Genomic DNA, 21,130 nt, shown 5'->3' with positions numbered 1-21,130 from the left:
GCTTTACAAGTTTTTTTTACAATCAATACCCACATATATTCATAGTAACAAATAGTACATGGTAGATATACATGAACTGACTCGAACGATTACAGAATATAGTCTAAAAGATAGTAACAAATCTTCGAGGTCTTCAAATTATTTTTTCTTCTAGAACACAATCTTGTACTCTTCTGAAGGCAGTCAAAGATAGATAACGAACCATAGACCTGTAAATACCGACAAAAGTTCTCCCATAATTTTTTGAGCCGCAATGCCAAGGCTGCGTGCACGCACGCAACCATTAAAGCAGTCATTCAACACCGGCAAGAGTACCAACATGACAACACCAATATGTCAGGGAATAACAACCGACTAGCTTTGTCGTCATCGATGGAGAGCCGAGAGTACAAATTACCATTGTCGAGGACGTAGCAGCCGGGATAAAAAGTGCCAGGATAATCCTCCTCGCGGCAACAACGACAAAAGATCTAAAATCGATCTGGAGGCCCATACCTAGCAGATTGTAATCTTTCAGCACCACCATTGGCGTCGGGAAGGAGATCTCGTTGTCGAACGAAAGCCTGAAGATCACTTATTGCAGACGATGCCATCTCCATTAAGGGGAAACCAACAAGAAGACGACTACCATAATTCTAAAATAATCTAGTGAAAACATTATTTTTATTGAAAACTCCACACATAGATCGGGTTCACCAATCCTCCTGACGCCAGCGAAGCCGACCGAAGGAGGGGGAATCGATCTATGGAGGAGGCTGAAGTGGAGGCGGCTATGTATTTTGAGAGGCGGCAGCTGTCTTTTTCTGTTATTGGTGAGTTACAAGTTAACAACATAGATTGTAACTAGTAAGATTTAGTGATATCAAAGATTCAATGATATCATAAGAACTGTCAATTGAGAATTAGTCACGCCCTTTTCCTATTCCAACGTTTGAGAATCTGGCGAAAGACCTAAAACTATGTCTCACAAGGATTCGTTTATCTTACTCAACAAAAATGAAGAATTCGTTTATCTCACTGCCTGCTGGGTCCCACAGTGGCCTGGACGCACCTGTCAGCTGGGTCCCAGCACGGGAGCTTTCCCCACCGTCTGACTGGCCCACATGTCAGTCACACTGACCGGCACTTCCCACGCCCTCAACCATCCCCAACAACTATATCCTCAAAAACACTTGTTTCCAAGGAAAACCAATCGTACTTGTCCAAACCCTAACACCACCTCGCCGCCGGCGTCGTCCGCCTGACGGACGCGCCGCCAGGGAATCCCTGCCCCGCCTTCCAGTGGCCGCCCCCTGCCTGATCCGTCGCCCGCCCGCCCGCCCGCGGGATCCGGATCGGCTTCAGCCATGTCGAAGGCCAAGGTCTACGCCGACGTCAACGTGGTGCGCCCCAAGGAGTACTGGGACTACGAGGCCCTCGCCGTACAGTGGGGGTGAGTCGAATCCGCCAGTAGCTACACCTCGCCCTAGCCCTCAACTTCTTTCTTTTTCGTATTCCTTCGTTCCCGTGGCGAATCTGCTTCCTTTTCGTCGGTCGGCTCGTCGCGATAAGATTCAGGGGCAGGATACGTGTAGTGTTCTGTTCAAATTCTAGATGAGGTCTTGTGCCGTGCGGTTTGAGAGAGCTCCGCGCCGTAGATTGAGAATTCGAGATGCCAGATGTGATTGCTCAGACGATTCCGGCAGTTGCTTGATTGCTTTCTTGCAGTATCCGACTTCACTAGTCACTAAACCGATCCAACTGTTTTGTGATACTTTTATTTAGGAATTATGCGTCCATGGTGCACCCTCACGGTTTATTTGGAACCATCAATAGTTCTCTTCATCTTAAGAGAACTGTCAATAACTTTTGCCAAATTGGGCACCCAAATCCGACTGTCAGATGTGCCCATTTACGAGCAACATTCTCCATGGCCAAAATATTTTGTTGAATTGGACACCCATGCCCGTGTCCCAGATGCAATACTCATGACCTCTATATGTTCTAATTGTGTTGATTCTCACAGTTGCAAAAGCATGTTCTTTTATTAGTTTTGCAGTTTGTCATTTAAGCTGGACTGGTTATTTAGTGTTATTGCCAGTTCGCCAGATAATATAAGGCTTACGCTGGATAAAACTTACTGGTCTCTTCCTGTTGATACCCTAAATCTGATTAGTCAGATGCTATAAATCAGGCTCAACAAGTATGTACGCTACTGGAGCCTTGGTTCGTGATAGTAGATATGTGCACTGAACTTAATTATTTGCAACTATATTTTAAATACTCAAATGACCATAAAGCTCTGTTGCATAACTTATCATTAGGATCCAGGCATTTGCCTTATTTTCTTTGAGTTTGGCATGGGATTTTCTTGCTTTCGCATTCTTATATAGATGAAAAATGAGAGAACTGAAAGCACGAAGCATCAATTTGTAGAAGCTCGTTGCTTTGGCCTCCCTTTGTTTTGCATGTCCGTACAAGTGACATGAGATGTTTTCCAAAATCTAATAGTCGTTCTCTATTCGCTCTCCATCTTCCAGACACGAAAGAAAAACCTGTGCCTGGAGTAGTTTAACTGATTTTAATAGCTGGCATACTGCTGTTATCATTTTTGCTACTTTTTGTTTCGAATGTATGGTTATTAATCATTCCAGTCCATCTAAAAGATATGTTTGTGGCAACTTACACAATCTCCGGATATATTAGTATATCCACCCATGGGTTCTAACGAGTATTATGTTTCTTTTCAATCAGTGAGCAGGATGACTACGAGGTTGTCCGGAAAGTTGGAAGAGGCAAATACAGTGAAGTTTTTGAGGGAATCAATGTTAACAATAATGAGAAATGTGTTATTAAAATCCTGAAGCCTGTCAAGAAAAAGAAGGTAATCCATCTGCGACTTAAATGGCCACATGTTCTCTAAGATTTTAGCTTATGTTTCTCATGCTTATGCAGATCAAAAGAGAGATCAAAATACTTCAAAATCTCTGTGGAGGTCCAAATATCGTGAAGCTTCTTGATATTGTCAGAGATCAGCATTCAAAAACACCAAGCTTGATCTTTGAATATATTAACAACACAGATTTCAAAGTGCTGTATCCGACATTGACAGATTATGACATTCGCTACTATATCTATGAGTTGCTTAAGGTATCAATTTTTCTCAACTTTCTGTTGATGTTGTTTTCCAAACAAAATGACTAAACATAAAACCTAAATTTTGAAATACATACATCCTGTCTAGTTCCAAGTTCCAACATCTGGTTAGACTATTTCTTGAGACACTTTCTTGCGCTTGGGGAAAGGTATTTGTGCTAGTGAGGAAAAGAAGAATTCTTCCTTTGCTGTAACAAGCAACCACGCCAAGTCACTACTTTTCCCTCTTGAGGGGCAAACTACGTTTATCTTGATTTGGTTGCAGAGCTTTAGTTATTGTTATTCTAGTCGTGATTTATCAAACTGTTTTCATTTACGAGTGCAGGCTCTGGATTACTGCCATTCACAAGGCATTATGCACCGAGATGTGAAGCCCCACAATGTTATGATAGATCATGAGCTCCGGAAACTCCGTCTAATAGACTGGGGCCTTGCTGAATTCTACCATCCTGGCAAGGAATATAATGTCCGTGTTGCATCAAGGTAAGGACATACATGCTCGCTCTTTAATCATCTTAGACCAACTAGTTAATACTTAATAGCAGATAGTGACCTTATTGCTTGTGGACTTTAAAGAATTTGTTGTTGATCTTCTGGTCACTTGTGAAGCAATAGACAGACGGAAATTTACTTTATTTGAAATCCACTTTCTACGTGGAAAGATTATTCTTTCTGTACTACCTTCGTTCCATAATTCTTGTTGCAGATTCAGATGTATTTATGCACAAACTGTGTCTAGATACATCCAAATCAGCGACAAGCATTATGGAACGGAGGGAGCATTTGTTTTTTCATCAGTACAAATCTCAACTTCATAGCACACATCCTGTTATACATATAAGATTACTTTATTAAATATACTTTTCTTAGTACTTCAGTTGATGTGCCGTCTATAGCTTGCATATTCCAAATTCTTTCATACTTTTAAATCCCTTTTTACACATCCCACATCCACATGTTTCCTTGATGCATCTGTCACCCCCCTTCTATGCTCATTCTCAAAATATTTGCTGGCATTTCCTTTTTTCGCTGGGATTCAGGTACTTCAAGGGACCTGAGCTTCTTGTTGACTTACAAGACTATGATTACTCTTTGGACATGTGGAGTCTTGGCTGCATGTTTGCAGGAATGGTATGAACACCGTGATAGTACAGTTTAATATTATTCATAGCTTCGTTTTTGTGTCTCAAATTGTTTCAAATACAAATGGTGCTGATTTGTTAAAAAAATTGTTGATTGCAGATATTCCGCAAGGAGCCATTTTTCTATGGCCATGATAACCATGATCAACTTGTTAAGATTGCAAAGGTATTCAGTTTGTTCCTCGTATTCCAACATACTGTGTTCTGTAGATTCGTTGGCGGCATTTGATATTGCTTGCAATTGCCATATGTCATTTGCTATTAGCTACCTTAGTGACCGATTAACAGATCTGACTATTTAGGTTTCATGAACTCGTTCTCAGGTAAAATTAATTATATTACATTGTATTCATGCGGACATGTAATTACTAGCCTGGCTTTACCAGGTATCCTGTTTCATTAGAAGTCCCATTTCAGCTTTAAAAGCATGAGCACTAAATTCTGGTCACACCTCTGTATTCGCAGGTACTTGGAACAGATGGGCTAAATGCTTACTTGAACAAGTACCGAATTGAGCTCGACCCTCAGCTTGAAGCCCTTGTTGGAAGGTATATCGGCCACCAGACTTTCTGCTGCAAGATCTCTAATTTTCATGTGAATGACAGTTTGTGTGTTTTATTTCACCTGCAGGCACAGCAGGAAACCCTGGTCAAAGTTTATTAATGCGGACAACCAGCATCTTGTATCCCCTGAGGTTGTCATTGATACATGGATCTAAAGTATACGTCGCTAACATTTATCTGTTCCTGGTTTCTTAACAAGGGTTTTTCTCCATTTTAGGCCATAGATTTCCTTGACAAGCTTCTGCGCTATGATCACCAGGATAGGCTAACTGCACGTGAAGCTATGGTATGTCTCAATGTTTTCACCTGGTTGTTTTATAGCTTCCAGTCGTTTGTGTTGAATATCTATTTGATCGTACAAATCTACTGTCTTTTACTCATCTGCAGTCCCTTGTTTCTGAATGATATATTTGTTCGAGCATTTAATTACTAATCAGCCTGTTGTGCGACAGTATCCTAAGTTCTTAACCCACATATGTTTGGAGTAATGACAAAATGTTTCCTGTTCTGATTTGGAATCTGTATTTCAGGCACATCCATACTTCCTCCAGGTGAGGGCTGCAGAAAACAGCAGGACTCGTGCACAGTAAGCAATAGCAAGACTGTTGTGAACTGTCCAATGTGAGGCCATCGATGAAGCCGCTTCCTTTTGGCGACTTGGTCATGTATTTCAACTCGATAATGGTTGAATCAGCTGTGAAGAGCTGTTGTGGGAGAGCCTGTGGCGTGTGCCTAACGGCACGGGGGAGAACTGTGATTTGCTCCTCTTGTTTGTGTGTGGTAACCTGATTAATTGCAAGTTTGCAACACATTATTCATGTAACTTGTTTGGTACTATTGTATGAGTCTGCTTGTAAAGAATATCTTTGGTGAATTGGTTTGGATTCAAATTATTGCAGCCCTTCTCTTAGTAGCTTGTGACTTTTATTCTTTTTTGGATACTTGCAATCCCTGCGTTGGGCAATGATGGGCTCGCCTAATCTGTCAAATGTGGGATCTTGCGCGGCTGAGATAGAGTCTGATGGTGCAAACTGTGTCGCGGCAGAAGAATTCGTGTGGAATGCCTTTCACTTAATTGAAGTTCTAGATTTGTTTAAAATCGAACTTCTTTAACTCTGTCCAACTTTAGTTAAATGTTTTTATAATCATTTTAACTTGCAAAATTCACAACCCACGTTCTATAACTCCAAATACATCAAATACTATGCCTGTCGTTATCAGAAGAATGCAAGGAATATGAATGTTGTCATGCATCATTGACTACTTTTGCATATCGGCCAAAATGGATTATCATCCGAAACTTAATTAAATATGTGGGCATTTGATATTTACTTTTGTAAATAATTAATCCACTTGATCTTGCAAAACATGACTACTTTTGCATCTCTGGCTAAAATGGATCAACATCCTAAACTTAATTAAATGTGTGGGCGTTTGAGAATTTACTTTTGTAAATAATTAACCCATTTAATCTTGCAAAGCATGGACCCTCTGCCATGCATCAGACTTGATTGCGCATATCTCATGTTTATGTTTGTCTACTTTCTTGGCTGTGTTTGTTTCTTCTCGAGTACACGCATGTTCTGAGGAGTACGAGCAGGAATATGACTACACCACTCTGGAGGATTGTGCCTTTGCTACTACTTCTGATTTGACATGCGAGCACCGCACCTTCCCCTGCTTCTTATTGTTTTTGCAGTTTTGCCTCATGATGCTTTGTTCGAGTCACAGTGTCATATCCACATGTTTACCCTAACAACCCAAATGGCATCTACCTTGTAATTATTTACATGTTGTGTGGGTTTCGTGTTGCCTCATAGTGCATGCTTAGCCTGTCTGACTTGTGTTATCTTCATCAAATAATGTTGGGAAGTTGTCTATGCTTCAATTATGGATATAATTTGTTTGAGAGAATCATGGTTTACTTTAAACGTCAACAACCTTTTACTCTCTTTCAGCAGAGGCATTGGTGGGCTAGCTACTTGTATTGTGATGGCTCACTTGTGTCCCTCAGAACCTAAGTTCTTGCCATCAGTTCTCAGACTGAGCGCTCTAACCATACATGGGCTATTGGGGCCCCCTCGATCACTATTGGAATCTACAACCTCGTCCAGAGCAACAACTAGATTTGGGGTGTTTCCCTTTGGTTCTTGTGTGCCTTGTAACCCTCCTCCGTTTTATCTTGCACACACACATAGGTCTTTGGTGCCACTGCAAAGCGGGTCATCTCCCGTGTGTGATCTCTGATGCCACCTAGCACGGAGTCGGAAACAACTGGGTCCGTTTCAGATATTTTGGTCGGACTCTCGACATGGGTTAACTTAGTTTAGGTGGCTTCTTGGACTTGGTATGTAGTGAAGGAATGGGTTATGTTGTGAGATCCCGAAGGAAGTTTATTCCTTTAAAACTCTTGTTAGAGGGGGTGATCGAACACGATTGGTACAGTAGTGCACCCATGCAGGGTTAAATCTTTTCACAAAGCCGTGTTCGTAGTTATGAACGACTTAGAGAAATATTGCTTGGTCATAGGCAACTTACACTTGTTATACTAATTTATGTAGTAATATAGCACTACTACAATCAATAACTCATAAAATTGCCAATTGTGTGAGTCGTTTGCGCTTGCTTCCTCGTTGTGTGCAAAGGGGCGATGCATCCGCTATAGAATCTACTTGGTTTCTTATGCACTCTTACCTTGGTCTCTATTAGTTGAAAATTGTAGCGTATCTCTATAGGTTTAGTGCATCCTGAATTTGTTGCCGCTTAAGTCCACATACATCCTTTGATGACTTTCTTTGAGTCTACAAAGTGTGTCTGAGTACCTCACATACGATGACGGCTTGTTGACAAAGCTTTTAAGTCTCGTTAAGGCCTTGCTGAGTACACCCTTACCCTCGTAGGCCCAATTGCATTCTATCCGTACTTGGATGCTATTTTCTATGTTATTTATATCTTTGTATTGTATCCTTTGGTTAAAATTGGCTCCTTGGAGTCGTTATTGTAAATATTTTCTTTTCTGGGTTCTGTCCTGAACTTTTGTGATGTAACTACTTGTGAAATATTCCACTCGCATCGCGTACGTGTTGTGCTTGGTGGAAGTCCAAGGATCTTTATCATGCAGATTTGGTGGGAACCCTAAAATATGCATAGTACCGATTCAGAGGCGTCACAAAGATCCAAACGCAAGCTAAGTTTCACTAAATTCATCATGGAATTTTATTTGTAATATTTTATGCAGACTTTGTCAAACTTAAGAAAACGCTAGAACTTCATTTAATTTGATTTGAATCATATCAGACTAAAATAATACTACCTCCTTTCCTTTAGTGTAGTATGCATTATTTTTAGGAGAAAATCAATATGTAGGGTGTATTGTGTGCTAGTATCTTGTTTTAACAATTATTGTTGCGGAGTTTGACAAAAGAATGTTTTGGGGGCAAAAGACCAAACCAATTTTTTAAAAGAAACTGCATCAAACTAGAATTTGTAGACTTGAGACCAATATATATTAGTATTTTCCATATTGGTTGCAAAGTACATGTATGATGAGATTCATATATATATTGGACTACTTCATAATAGAACTAAACTATAGTACTCTACCAAAATATATTGCTTGGTCATACCGATCAGCCTTGAAAGTATGATTACCAAACCATGGAAGCATTACATATCAGCTTTTTGATTCGTCTTGCTTTTAAATAACGTTAAAACAGCCTCAAAATTGTACTTCTCAATATGATTTGGTAATGAATCAGAGACTGTACAACACTTATTTCTAGTTTGTCCTTTCGCTAAGATTACCTGGCGCATGATTTATTTAACATATGATTTTCCTCCTCCGGCTAATATTACCAATATTTTTGGCAATTGGCTCAATGGGGTCAATAAAAATGATAGAGCGTGGATACGAATTGGAATTTCAGGTGTATGTTGGTCTATTTGGACTAGAAATGACATTATTTTTAACAGACAAAAAAACTATTTTTTTGCAGGTTATCCGACGAGCAACATAGCAATGGGCTTTTCTTCTCCCGGAGGATCAGCGGGAGACTATGGTTACTGGGTGCAACCGTCTGCTAATGGTTACACGACACTTCTATTTCCAGGCTACTAGGTGGCGGCACACTAGTAGATTACAGAATGCTTAAGATGATACTGTTTTTTATTTTTCGATGGTTGATACATGTCTCAACCCTCTCTGATTTGTGGTGTAAAACGATTACTCTACTGAACTCCGCAATAAATATAAAGGCCGTGTGCATCGTTTCGATGCAGAGGCTGGGCGATACCCTATTTCAAAAAAAAGTTGTACTTCTCAGAAATTTCACGCTCTGTGAGGATTACTAAATTATTGGCAAAATTTCAACTTGAAAATGCATGTTTTACACTTGCGGTAGAAGTTGGTAGACAGACATGTAGAAGAAGTAACCTGACAATCAGATTGTAGACGGTGGCGGAGCCATACTCATCCACAGAGGAAAGCTATTGCCCTAGTAAACATCCTGCTAAGCACTATGTTTAAGCTAATTCCCAATGGAGAGTTGCCAGACGAGCCCGGGCGGGCCGCGCAAGGTCGCTGGCTCCGCCAATCGTAGATAGTATCTCTTCCCATCTCATCAATAGGACAATGACGAAGGTGAGTCAAGGTTGAGATATTTTTCAACTCTTCATCATTAGAAAGAAGAATTAACAACAAAAGGGTTTCAGCTATTGTTGTAATTCATAGCGGTCTTGTTAACAAGAATCTACTGGGTGATACTTCCTCGCGAACTCAGGTATATCACTACCTTTAAAATATTGGATCATTATGCCATTTGACCATATATTTCACTGTTTTGATGTAAAGCACTTCCACAACATTCCAGAGTGAAGAGAAATAAGACCCAAATGGAGCCTTTATGTCAAGAGCCCTGCATCTAGCAATGGAAATTCAGGTTTAGAGTTGTGTTGGAGACATATGTTGAAACAATCTTGATTCACACCGTAGTTCTAGTTTTGGTTTCAGTTTAAGTTTAGAATAACTAACGAGCAGTTGCATTGTTGACACCTCGTTTCAACTAGGATTTTCAGTAACCTAGTTACTTCTATAGAAGTTCCTTTGCATATTGTTTTGTCTTATTTGGATCGCGAATGTGCCTCTAATAAAGCCTCTCCCCATGGGACATTCACTTTGGCTCATAGGAGCATTTGCTCCTATTGTGTGAATCTGTTATCACCGGAATTTGACCAGGTCAGAGGTGGGCCGCGATCAAGATGGGCTTAAAGATTATATACGGAAGAAATACGTGAATCGGTCTTATATGCAAAGTTTGGGCTAGCATGCCCGTGTATCTGTAATATAGTAGGTCGTATCTTAGATTAGAAGATAGAGTTTGACCCGTGCACGGTTAGGTGCACGCCTGAATTAGAAAGTCCCTTGGACTATAAATATGTATCTAGGGTTTATGAAATAGACAACAACCAACGTTTAACACAACCAATCTCGGCGCATCGCCAACTCCTTCGTCTCGAGGGTTTCTTCCGGTAAGCACCATGCTGCCTAGATCGCATCTTGCGATCTAGGCAGCATAAGCTTATTACGTTGTTCATGCGTTGCTCGTGCTCGAAGCCTTTTTGATGGCGAGCAACGTAGTTATCTTAGATGTGTTAGGGTTAGCATTGTTCTTCGTATCATATGCTCGTCGTAGTGCAACCCTTATACATCTAGCCGCCCTTACACCTATCTTAGGTGTAGGGGCGGCACCCCGCTTGATCATTGTTTAGTAGATCCGGTCCGTTACGGTTGCTCCTTGTTCTTCAAGGATTAGTTTAATATCCGCAATAGTTAGGCCTTACAAAGGGTTGGAGGATCTAGCGGCGTGTAGGGTGTAGTCTGCTAGCCCTAGATAGGATGTTCCGGGGATCAACCTCGTGTTGGTTTTTAGGCCCTCGTCTAGGATTGGTTTACGATCACCGTACGCGAGCGCGAGGCCCAATCGTGAGTAGGATGATCCGATTATGCGGTGAAAACCCTAAATCGTCGTAGATCGCTTTAGCTTTATCTTGATCAAGCAGGACCACCATATATTCGTACACCTCGTACGAATCATGGGTGGATCGGCTCTTTGAGCCGATTCACGGGACAACCTCGAGAGCCGATCGAGGCTCGTATTTAACGTTTACGTGTATGCCATGCAGGAACTAAGCGAGGCATCATCCAACACCTTCCCGACCGGGTATAGGTCAGGTGGCACGCCCTTGCGACAGCATCGGACGTGTGACCGAAGGCTTTGCGGGCCGTCGCTCCGAGGGACCGGGGCCAGCCGCAGCCCCGAGTTGTTCCCGGCTCTACGGTGCTGCCGGTCGCTGCCCGCCGGTGGGTTTCGACCGCAACACATTCGCGGCACGCCGGTGGGACAATCTTCGACATCCACCGCATCGCCATCTACATCCGAGATGGCGGAAAGCACTCCGGTCAAGTACGAGGATCTGACTGACGAGCTCAAGAAGAAGCACGACGAGATCAAGGCAGTCCTCGAAGCCGACCTCATCGGCTCTTTCCACAGAACCCGCTCCCATGGAATCAGGTGGAAGGGGTTCTCACCTGAAGGCGCGCTCGATGGAGTGGACCTGTCCGCCCCGTCAGAAGAACGCACCAGTGTCGCCGCGTCGAGAGATCAACTTCATGGTGGCTCATTCGCTGCACCGCCACTCTGAGAGCCTGGTGAACACGTTGGAGCGTGTCGCTCTGCGCGTGATCCAGGAAATCATGAGCCATCAGTATTCTCCGTCAGGACCAGCTCTGGGGACTTACAAAGGAGAGATGCCATTCCAGTCCCGTCCACCGCTGCCGTTCGCGTTGGCAGCACCAGAAGTGCCGAACTCATCGGCATACATCGTCTACAAGATTGGTGGTGATCCTAGTGACTACCAATTCCTACCTGAGGCGCCCAAGGAGATCCCGCACGGATACATGTGCGCATACGTGCCGACCGGCAGCACCGGGCACTCTCGAACCAGGCCGCAACGGCAGGGGCCTTCGGGAATGCCAGGAGGAACGTCGGGAGCGGATCTCGAGAAGCGGACGTGGTCGGCTAAGTACGCTACTCCGACAAACCTCCGGAGCCCAGCTCCCGCAGCTGGCTCGAACCGGAAAAGCAAGCATGGCTGGCTAAGTATGCCACCCCGGCGAATCTTCGTGGTTCGACACCTTCAGCCATCACCGCGGATCAGATTTGTACAATTCGAAAGATCAGTTCGGCATGATGCCGAAAAGGAAGACGTTCGGCTATACCAAGCCGTACCCCAACGAGTACGAATTGATCCCGCTACCACCCAAATATCGGGTCCCTGACTTCACAAAGTTTAGTGGATCAGATGGTTCCAGCTCCATCGAGCATGTGAGCCGATATTTGGCACAGCTGGGCACGATCTCAGCATCAGACGAGGCTGCGTGTGAGGTTCTTCGCACAGTCCCTCACAGGATCGGCTTTCGGGTGGTACACATCGCTCGCCACCGAACTCGATCCGGACTTGGAAGCAGCTTGGAAGAGCAATTCCACATACAGCATCACTCGCGAGGCTTCCGAGGCTGGTATTGCCGATCTAGCACAAGTACGACGAAGCGCGGGGAAACAAGGTGTCGAATACATCCAGCGCTTCGAGACCATTAGGAACCGATGCTATTCGGTTCACGTAAGTGAAAAAGAAGCAGTCGAGTTGGCGGTGGTGGGTCTCTCATCATCGATCAAGGACGTGGCCTCCCAAGCGGACTACCCTTCATTGGCGCACATGGTGCAGAAGCTGTCAGTATATGAACAGCGCCACCCAGATGTTTACCAGGACAAATTCAAGCGTGCGGTGGTCCTGGTTGAGGCAGACGAGGATGAAGGTGTTGCGGGAGATCGAGAGGTAGCAGTGGCTGAGTGGACTCGGGCGGCAAGCCCCGTGTCTTGCAAGTGGGTTAAGCCACAAGGCCCTCCAAAAGGGTTCGACTTCGACGTGACCAAAACTGAGCAGATTTTCGACCTCTTACTCACGGAGAAGCATATAAAGGTACCCGAAGGCCACAAGATCCCCACGGTGCAGGAGCTGAACGGAAAGCCATACTGCAAGTGGCATAACACGTTCACCCACACCACTAACGACTGCAGGGTGTGGCGTCAGCAGATCCAAATGGCGATAGAAAAATGGCGGTTAATTTTTAACCAGTACGCCATGAAGGTCGACACACACCCCTTCCCCGCCGTTAATATGGTGGAGTGTACTTACCATGGAGGGTGCCAGCCAGATTTCTCGTGCAATATCAACATGGTGGGACCTGGGCACCACGCTGGTAAGGACGGAGATGAGGGCAGCTGCTCTCATAGCGAAGACACGAGAGGAAGCCGCTCCACGCGATCGGCTCCGCCACGACGGCAAGCGCTACGTCACGGAGGGAGAAGTGAAGAACATAAGATATCGGCGACCTCTCTGCGATCACCTCCTCAACAAGTATGTGAGTCGAGTATGACCAACGCCGACGATACAACGACGATGATGAAAAGGATCGTCTGGCTAGGGACGACAGGAGACGTCGTCGGCATGATCGCGACGAGGAGCGATATGAGCGCCACGCCAAGGAAAAGTCGAGGGAGCAAGACGACGTGGATAGGCACTGGGACTGCCCCTTCTTTAGACACTCGCTGGGATTCAGGAATGAGCCGATTGCCTACAATCGGCAATTGCCCGTAATGTAAACAAAGGAAGAAGGATGCGGCTAACGTGTCCGTGTTCAAGCGTCTAGGGCCTCTCCCGCCTCGGAACAAGCATGCCTGAGTCCGCTCGGGTGGAAGATCTCGAGGAACTAGAGGATGATGATGAAGAAGACAAGTATCATCGGCCAAGGTGGTGCCCTGATGGGCTCAGCCGTTCCCAGAAGCGAAGGGTTCAGCGTCTGCGTGGGTTGGAGGAAGCTGAAAGGTTATACCTGCACACGTTGAGGAAGGCACGGCCTGATCTGGCCGCCAAAATTCAGCGAACCCTGGACGAAGAAGGTCGGCTACAAAGGAAAGAGTGGCGCCACAGACAAAAGAAAGCCGATGATGAGACATCGGCTGGCACAAACATGGTCTCCATCCTTCCAACGGAGTTTAGTGCTCCAGGATTGGACGATTGCGAGCGCATCGACGTGACAAAGGATGGGGTTAGGTTGGTTTCATCCACCGGCCTGACCGTGTAACAAAGCAGCGTCTATGGACAAACGTGGCGATGCCGATCCAAGAGATCGGCCCCAAGGATCTATGGAGGGACATTACAAAACCTTCATCGAGCAAGCAACGTGGAGGCCGATTCCAGCAATCGGCCAAAATTATCCTCGCTATACATTCTACCTGGGTTCAACATTCGATCCAACAGGGAATACCTGAAGAGCCGATACCATCAAGTCCCTTGAAAGAATCGGCTCGGGGGGCACCTAGGTGGATAAAACACGAGGATATGAAGTAGGAGTATCTTTCAAATGCCCAGCAGCCCAAGATATTCTTTGATGATGGGTATTGAAGTATGGGGGCCGATAAATAAATCGGCCGAAAAAAAAATTCAAAATTTTTTAAGCACAGCCGATGCAGCAGACATCGACTTAAGGATAGAAAGCCGATGCATGGCCATCGCCTCAAGGGATACAACTGTTATAAGCAGAGACGCAATGGAGCAGGAAGTGGGTCACGAAGAGAGACTCTACTGGAAGAACTCCTCAATGGAATGCCTTCTTGCGAGTACACAAGTCCACAATATCAGCTGGGGCGGTTTGAGGGATCATGACCCTGACCAATGCCAAGAGCAGCCTGGACGTGCAGATCAGGTTAAGGATGGGTTGCATCAGATCCGCCGAAGGGAAGGAGCCGATCTGACCTGCAAAGGCGCGAGAAGTGGACTGAAGAAGCTCGGGGGGCAGCTCACCCTGAAGGTTCTCTGCTCTGGGGAGCCGATTTTGTTGGAATCGGCTGGCTCTGCATGATAGTTCTCTCAGACATGATCTAGCCCAGGTCCATTTGTCTGAATGGCGTGCCCTCGTCTCTGTTTCGCCTTGACTGAGACTCGGGGGGCAGCTGGCCTGGTGAATGCTCTGTTTTTGAAAGCCGATTGGGTGGCCATCGGCTAGTCCTGCGCTGCGATTTTCGTCAAGGGTGGTGATCCGGCGGAACTCAAACTCATTGATCGAAAGGATGAAGAATAGATCATGAAGGCTTGATGTGCTGATATCGGCTTATTGAGTTTTGACCAGGATTGCTGTCACCCCGTGGTCGAAGAGATGAAGGGCGGATTATGAGAGACCGATGCATTGCCATCGGCTCATTGAGAATCAGTTTAAAAGAAATCGGCAAAATCAAATTGGGGAAACTTCTTCATTAATGAACAGGATTTCTTACAAAGAAAGAGCCGATTGCTCAAAGGAGGAAGAACAAAAGAAGGGTCTATTGACCAATCTACTACTACTAGGCCTACACTAGTAGATCCTAATCTACGGGCCATCGCTGCCCTCGTCGTCATCCTCGGAGCTCTCATCGGCACTACTGCCGATGGGCTCCTCGTCGCTGCTCCCGTAGCCCTCTACGGGAGCTTCATCCTCCTCTTCATCGTCGCTGTTGTCGTCGTCCCACCACATGCGGAGGCGTTTCGCCGGCGGGTAGCCCTCGAGGGAGTCGTCGTCGTCGTCTTCCTCTTCCTCTTCTTCAGAGGAGGGACAGCCGTCCCAGGGGAACTGGTCATCCCCGCTCTCCGATTCCAGTTCCCCGTCAGCGAGGAACTGGAGATCTTCATCCCCACTGGTCAAGGACTGGTCGTCCTCGGACCAGATGGAGGAGGCGTGGTCTTCCTGGTCCCATTCTTCTGGTGCGCGGATGTCCTCCGGCGTCTCGCGGGAGGAGGAAGACCCATAGGAGAGACTGGAAGAGGAAGAGGAGGCAGAAGACATGGTGGCGCAGGAGGGTTTTTTGGGTGCTAATGCGAGGGGGATGAAGGAGCGAACTGTTTGGAACATTTAAATAAAGGGGCTATAATAGAAATTCAATGCCACAGCAGTTTCCGAGGAGGCGGTGCCCAAAGACAGCGGTCAAATCACGCGGAATAGTTGAGAAGACAGGGCATCATGATGGGGAATGCTGCGACGGTTCTGCTCTGCCATGACATGACCCGACAAAGAAAAACAGCGTAATGATTTTGGAAATGTCATTTCCAAAACCAGGGGGGCATGTGTTATCACCGGAATTTGACCAGGCCAGAGGTGGGACGCGATCAAGATGGGCTTAAAGATTATATACGGAAGAAATACGTGAATCGGCCTTATATGCAAAGTTTGGGCTAGCATGCCCGTGTATCTGTAATATAGTAGGTCGTATCTTAGATTAGAAGATAGAGTTTGACCCGTGCACGGTTAGGAGCACGCCTGAATTAGAAAGTCCCTTGGACTATAAATATGTATCTAGGGTTTATGAAATAGACAACAACCAACGTTCAACACAACCAATCTCGGCGCATCGCCAACTCCTTCGTCTTGAGGGTTTCTTCCGGTAAGCACCATGCTGCCTAGATCGCATCTTGCGATCTAGGCAGCATAAGCTTATTACGTTGTTCATGCGTTGCTCGTGCTGAAGCCTTTTTGATGGCGAGCAACGTAGTTATCTTAGATGTGTTAGGGTTAGCATTGTTCTTCGTATCATATGCTGTCGTAGTGCAACCCTTATACATCTAGCCGCCCTTACACCTATCTTAGGTGTAGGGGCGGCACCCCGCTTGATCATTGTTTAGTAGATCCGGTCCGTTACGGTTGCTCCTTGTTCTTCAAGGATTAGTTTAATATCCGCAATAGTTAGGCCTTACAAAGGGTTGGAGGATCCAGCGGCGTGTAGGGTGTAGTCTGCTAGCCCTAGATAGGATGTTCCGGGGATCAACCTCGTGTTGGTTTTTAGGCCCTGTCTAGGATTGGTTTACGATCACCGTACGCGAGCGCGAGGCCCAATCGTGAGTAGGATGATCCGATTATGCGGTGAAAACCCTAAATCGTCGTAGATCGCTTTAGCTTTATCTTGATCAAGCAGGACCACCATATATTCGTACACCTCGTACGAATCATGGGTGGATCGGCTCTTTGAGCCGATTCACAGGACAACCCGAGAGCCGATCGAGGCTCGTATTTAACGTTTACGTGTATGCCATGCGAGGAACTAAGCGAGGCATCATCCAACACCTTCCCGACCAGGTATAGGTCAGGTGGCACGCCCTTGCGACAACATCGGACGTGTGACCAGAAGGCTTTGCGGGCCGTCGCTCTGAGGGACCGGGGCCAGCCGCAGCCCTGAGTTGTTCCCGGCTCTACGGTGTTGCCAGTCGCTGCCCGCCGGTGGGTTTCTGACCGCAACAGAATCTACATTTCGAAGTTTCAAAAAAATACTAAACTAAATTTTTTCATGTACATCTACACATTTTATGTTCGTACACAAGTTTTCAAAAAAAACTATAAAAATTTGTGGCTCCAGTAAAAAAGACAAATTTTGATGCTATAACACGACTACGTACAGGACATTTTTTTGTCTTTTTTGTACACGCCACATAAAATATTGTTTCTCCATAAAAACTTGTGCACTAACATAGAATGTCACGATGTACAACAAAAAATTATGTCAGAATTTTTTGACATTTTTAAAATTGTTTTTTAATTATTTTGTATAATAGGAGCATTTGCTCCTATGAGCCAAAACGCCACCTCCCTCTCCCCATCTGCTAAAAAGGCAAGGAGCGACGAGGAGATCGACAACAAGGAAGGGTAAGCCTAAAACCTGTTGTCGGAGTTACATGCTATAGAAGTTCCATTGCATATTGTTTTTTCTTGCTTGGATTGGGAATGTGCCTCTAAGAGGGCAATTCCTCAGGCTTTACATGCTTACTTATAGCGTAAACTTTTGCTAGAGTGTTTGAACAAGGTTGGGGATTGTCAGTGACTTCGAACTTTCCACTTTTGCAAGTAGAGACTTAAGGTGCTTTGGGGGGAAACAATTAAGATGAGGTTTTAATTGATGGAGTTTTTTCAGTCAAATATTTATACATAGCCTTGGAAACAAAAATTGAATCCTTGATCTTAGAAAGCTTATTCTTCCTCCAGATGTGGGCGATTTGGCTCGTCTTTCTACTTCCTTTTCAGAGCTCCATGGCGGAGGAAGAAGATGGGATGAAGAGAACAACATTGTTTCCTGGAGCGCATCATTAACGACGTCTCATCAGCCTCGGTCCGCTCATAGCTGAAGGATGGCTGCTCCAAGCTCCGACGCCGATTTCAGAGTCATCTCTCCTAAAAATCTTGACTAGTGTGCCAAAAGGGAGGACCTTTTGTAGCTTCACTGTGGTGTGCCTCGTTTTCTCCGTCCCAAGTGGCCTAGTCTCGGCAACGGTGCAGATGGGCGTGCTTTGAGGCTTCGATCCAAACTCGGTGGAGAAGGACATGGATAAGTACCAATGTTGAAAATTGGTAGGGTATGGATAGAGTAGAGCAATACCATACTCATACCCATAGTGGTACAAAACTATACCCATACATACCCACTGGCATGAAGCTTTACACATACTCATGACAGGTACCCAGCGAGTAGCTCAAATGATACACAAGTTACTCACAGTTTTATATTTGTCGATAGCATATTTGATTCAAAAAATAAATTATCTGAATTCAATAACATGTAGTTGAGTACATGACAATTACCAAAATTTAGAAATCACAATCTCATACTCTAATTCATAAGTCAACAAGAGTAAACATGTCCCATGATAATTTCATAATGAACGGATAGGATATGAGTGTACACACTGGTATTAGCCTATAACCGTGCTCTACCCATGACTTAACGGTAAGGTACATGTGCTACCCATTGGTATAAAGTGCGCTCATACCATGCCTAGCAAGTGGTACGTTCTAAAGGAACAAAGTTCATGTGAGTTATGAATTCATAGAGCATGTTTTTATCTGCGTGATTATTTTAGAAAGATTTGAGATTTTGTAAGCAATTAAGCATACCATTCGACCTTTCATAAAACTCATCATCATGGATTAGTATAGAACTACAGATGTTCGGTGTAAATTACAACATGCATTGGTGAAGGAAGTTACAGAAGGTATCGTTAGACGGAGGAGGCGTTTTGGCTCATAGGAGCAAATGCTCCCATTATACAAAATAATTAAAAAATAATTTTCAAAATGGCAAAAAATTCTGACATAATTTTTTTGGTGTACATCATGACATTCTACGTTAGTGCACAAGTTTTCGTGGAGAAACAACATTTTATGTAGCGTGTACAAAAAAGACAAAAAAATGTCCTGTACGTAGTCATGTTATAGCATCAAAATTTGTCTTTTTTACAGGAGCCACAAAAAAATTTAGTTTTTTCTGAAAACTTGTGTACGAACATAAAATGTGTAGATGTACATGTAAAATTTTATTTTAGAATTTTTTGACACTTCGAAATGTTGATTCACATAATGGGAGCAAATACTCCTATGAGCCAAAGTGAATATCCCTCGTTAGACTTGCTAACATGTTTGATGAGATAGCCAACTTTTATTTTTTTTTCTTTGATATACACATTATATATTTTTCTATAATAAAGAACAATGGTATTGTGTTGAATCATCTTATCTCAAAGCCTATCTGCCGACCAAACCTAGATGCCGATGCAGTTATCGTGAACAGTGCGGATTACTATGAAATTTGAGATTTTTTGAAAATGTTGATGTGTCCAACACGCTAACGTCAGGATTATACAGGGGATTTGGACCTACCTATAAGAGCATCCCCACTCGTTTGGCCTCCCCACGCCGAAATCCGGACTAAACAACCGCCGGATTGGACGAAATAAAGTCGTGGGGAGAACCATATTTCCAGTCGTCCACCCGGAGTTCGCCGGACATAGTCGAAATTCAAACAAATCGTCGTCCCGCTACAAAAACGGCCAGTTGATCGGCAAAAGGATCAGCCACATATCGGCGATCAGAGGAAAATTACACTGAAACAGGGGCGTCGGGAGTCCCGCATGGCACGACGGTGTCCGATGGTCCAGTTTCCTCACACGCCGTGGTCGAAGCGGCGGCCGACGTCGCATCGGCGGCGGCCGACGTCGAAGCGGCGACAGTCGACGTCGTGAACCTGGGCGTTTGGCCGTAGGTGGCCTCTTGGAACATGGCAGGCGACGACGGCGAGAAGCTCGAAGGGGAGAAAGTCGACGGGGAACTGCTAGTACCTTGCATCGGCCATTGGCCGGGGAACATGGCGGCGCCGCCTCCGCCGCGAGCATGGCCCATGCTCATGGCCATGGAGACCTTCCTCGCTTGTTCGTCCTGGGCGGCGGCCGCCGCCCTCTTCGCGGGAGTTTTTTCTCCCTCTCCGCCCTGCCGCTTGTTTCGACCTGGCGCCGGAGCTCGTCCGCCGCCCACTGTGCGTTGGACATACCCGGCGGTCGCTCCTTCGGCGCATGCGGCTTCCTCGCCTTCGGCGGCATGGTGGTGGACGAGAAGACGAGGAGGAGAATAGAGATGCCTATCCACAAATTCGGCGGAAGAGAACGGGGATATGCAAGCAAATTGGAGGGAAATGGACAGGATTTGGCTTTCCTGTCGCCGACTACCAGGGTCCACACGACGTTTCGCGCCAAATTCTTTCGTCCGGAGTCCCCGAGCGCGCCTCGGGGGACCGGGGATGGCGTGGGCTCGCCGGATGGATGAAGGGCCAAATCCGGACGAAAACGAGGAATCGGGGTCACGACTGGGCCAAATTTCGCCGTCCGGATGGAAAAAACGGCGCTCGGGGGCCTCGTCGGGGAGACGAGTGGGATGCTCTAACAGATTACACCAGAGGTTAGTTTCTGCAGCAAATCCTTGTAGTTGGTGCTCTGCGCAAAAGGAGCACATTCTCAAAGAGTGTGATTTGTGCATTCTCCTCTTTCTGCTTTTGATACTCCTCAGTCTCAAGGAGTAATAATAATGCATCAAGTTTTTAAAACTGTTGTCATTGCTTGCAAGCTAGCCAACTCTTTTCTTCTTTGCTATGCATTATTTATTTATTTATTTTCTAATAAAAAACTGAAACCTTGCAAAACTGAGCAGTTTATTGTACCTTTTAGCTTTGGACGCTAATGCAGTTGGAATGCTCATGTTTGATGCAACAAGACATGGCTAACTGTGGCGCAGCAGCAAAACCAGAAAGGCAAGGTTACATCAATGTCACAGAGCGTGAAACATATCTAAGAACGAATTTCGTGAGAACACATTCACCCAAGACGAGTAAC

The 21,130-nt window shown here is 45.2% G+C and overlaps 1 protein-coding gene across 1 annotated transcript; it reads left to right on the top strand.

Annotated features, from left to right (window-relative positions):
- Positions 1-1,303: 1,303 nt before the first annotated feature.
- On the top strand, positions 1,304-5,750 carry LOC124670502 (casein kinase II subunit alpha-2). Its single transcript, XM_047206994.1, has 10 exons — positions 1,304-1,432; positions 2,734-2,863; positions 2,935-3,129; positions 3,461-3,618; positions 4,176-4,266; positions 4,378-4,443; positions 4,743-4,825; positions 4,908-4,971; positions 5,058-5,126; positions 5,371-5,750. The coding sequence occupies exons 1-10, from the start codon at positions 1,347-1,349 to the stop codon at positions 5,428-5,430; spliced, it is 1,002 nt and encodes a 333-aa protein (XP_047062950.1). The 5' UTR covers positions 1,304-1,346; the 3' UTR covers positions 5,431-5,750.
- Positions 5,751-21,130: the final 15,380 nt, after the last annotated feature.

Source organism: Lolium rigidum, chromosome 7 (assembly GCF_022539505.1).
Source record: "Lolium rigidum isolate FL_2022 chromosome 7, APGP_CSIRO_Lrig_0.1, whole genome shotgun sequence".
In the NCBI taxonomy this organism is placed as follows: domain Eukaryota; kingdom Viridiplantae; phylum Streptophyta; class Magnoliopsida; order Poales; family Poaceae; genus Lolium; species Lolium rigidum.
The sequence above is the reverse complement of the archived record's forward strand: the minus strand, read 5'-3'. Positions and strand labels throughout refer to the sequence as shown.

Bases quoted from the DNA above. Each gene is read 5' to 3' on its own strand.
- LOC124670502 (XM_047206994.1), top strand. From the start codon at position 1,347: ATGTCGAAGGCCAAGGTCTACGCCGACGTCAACGTGGTGCGCCCCAAG. The intron at 4,826-4,907 runs GTATATCGGCCA...TTTCACCTGCAG, and splicing joins CTTGAAGCCCTTGTTGGAAG to GCACAGCAGGAAACCCTGGT. The intron at 4,972-5,057 runs GTTGTCATTGAT...TCTCCATTTTAG, and splicing joins AGCATCTTGTATCCCCTGAG to GCCATAGATTTCCTTGACAA.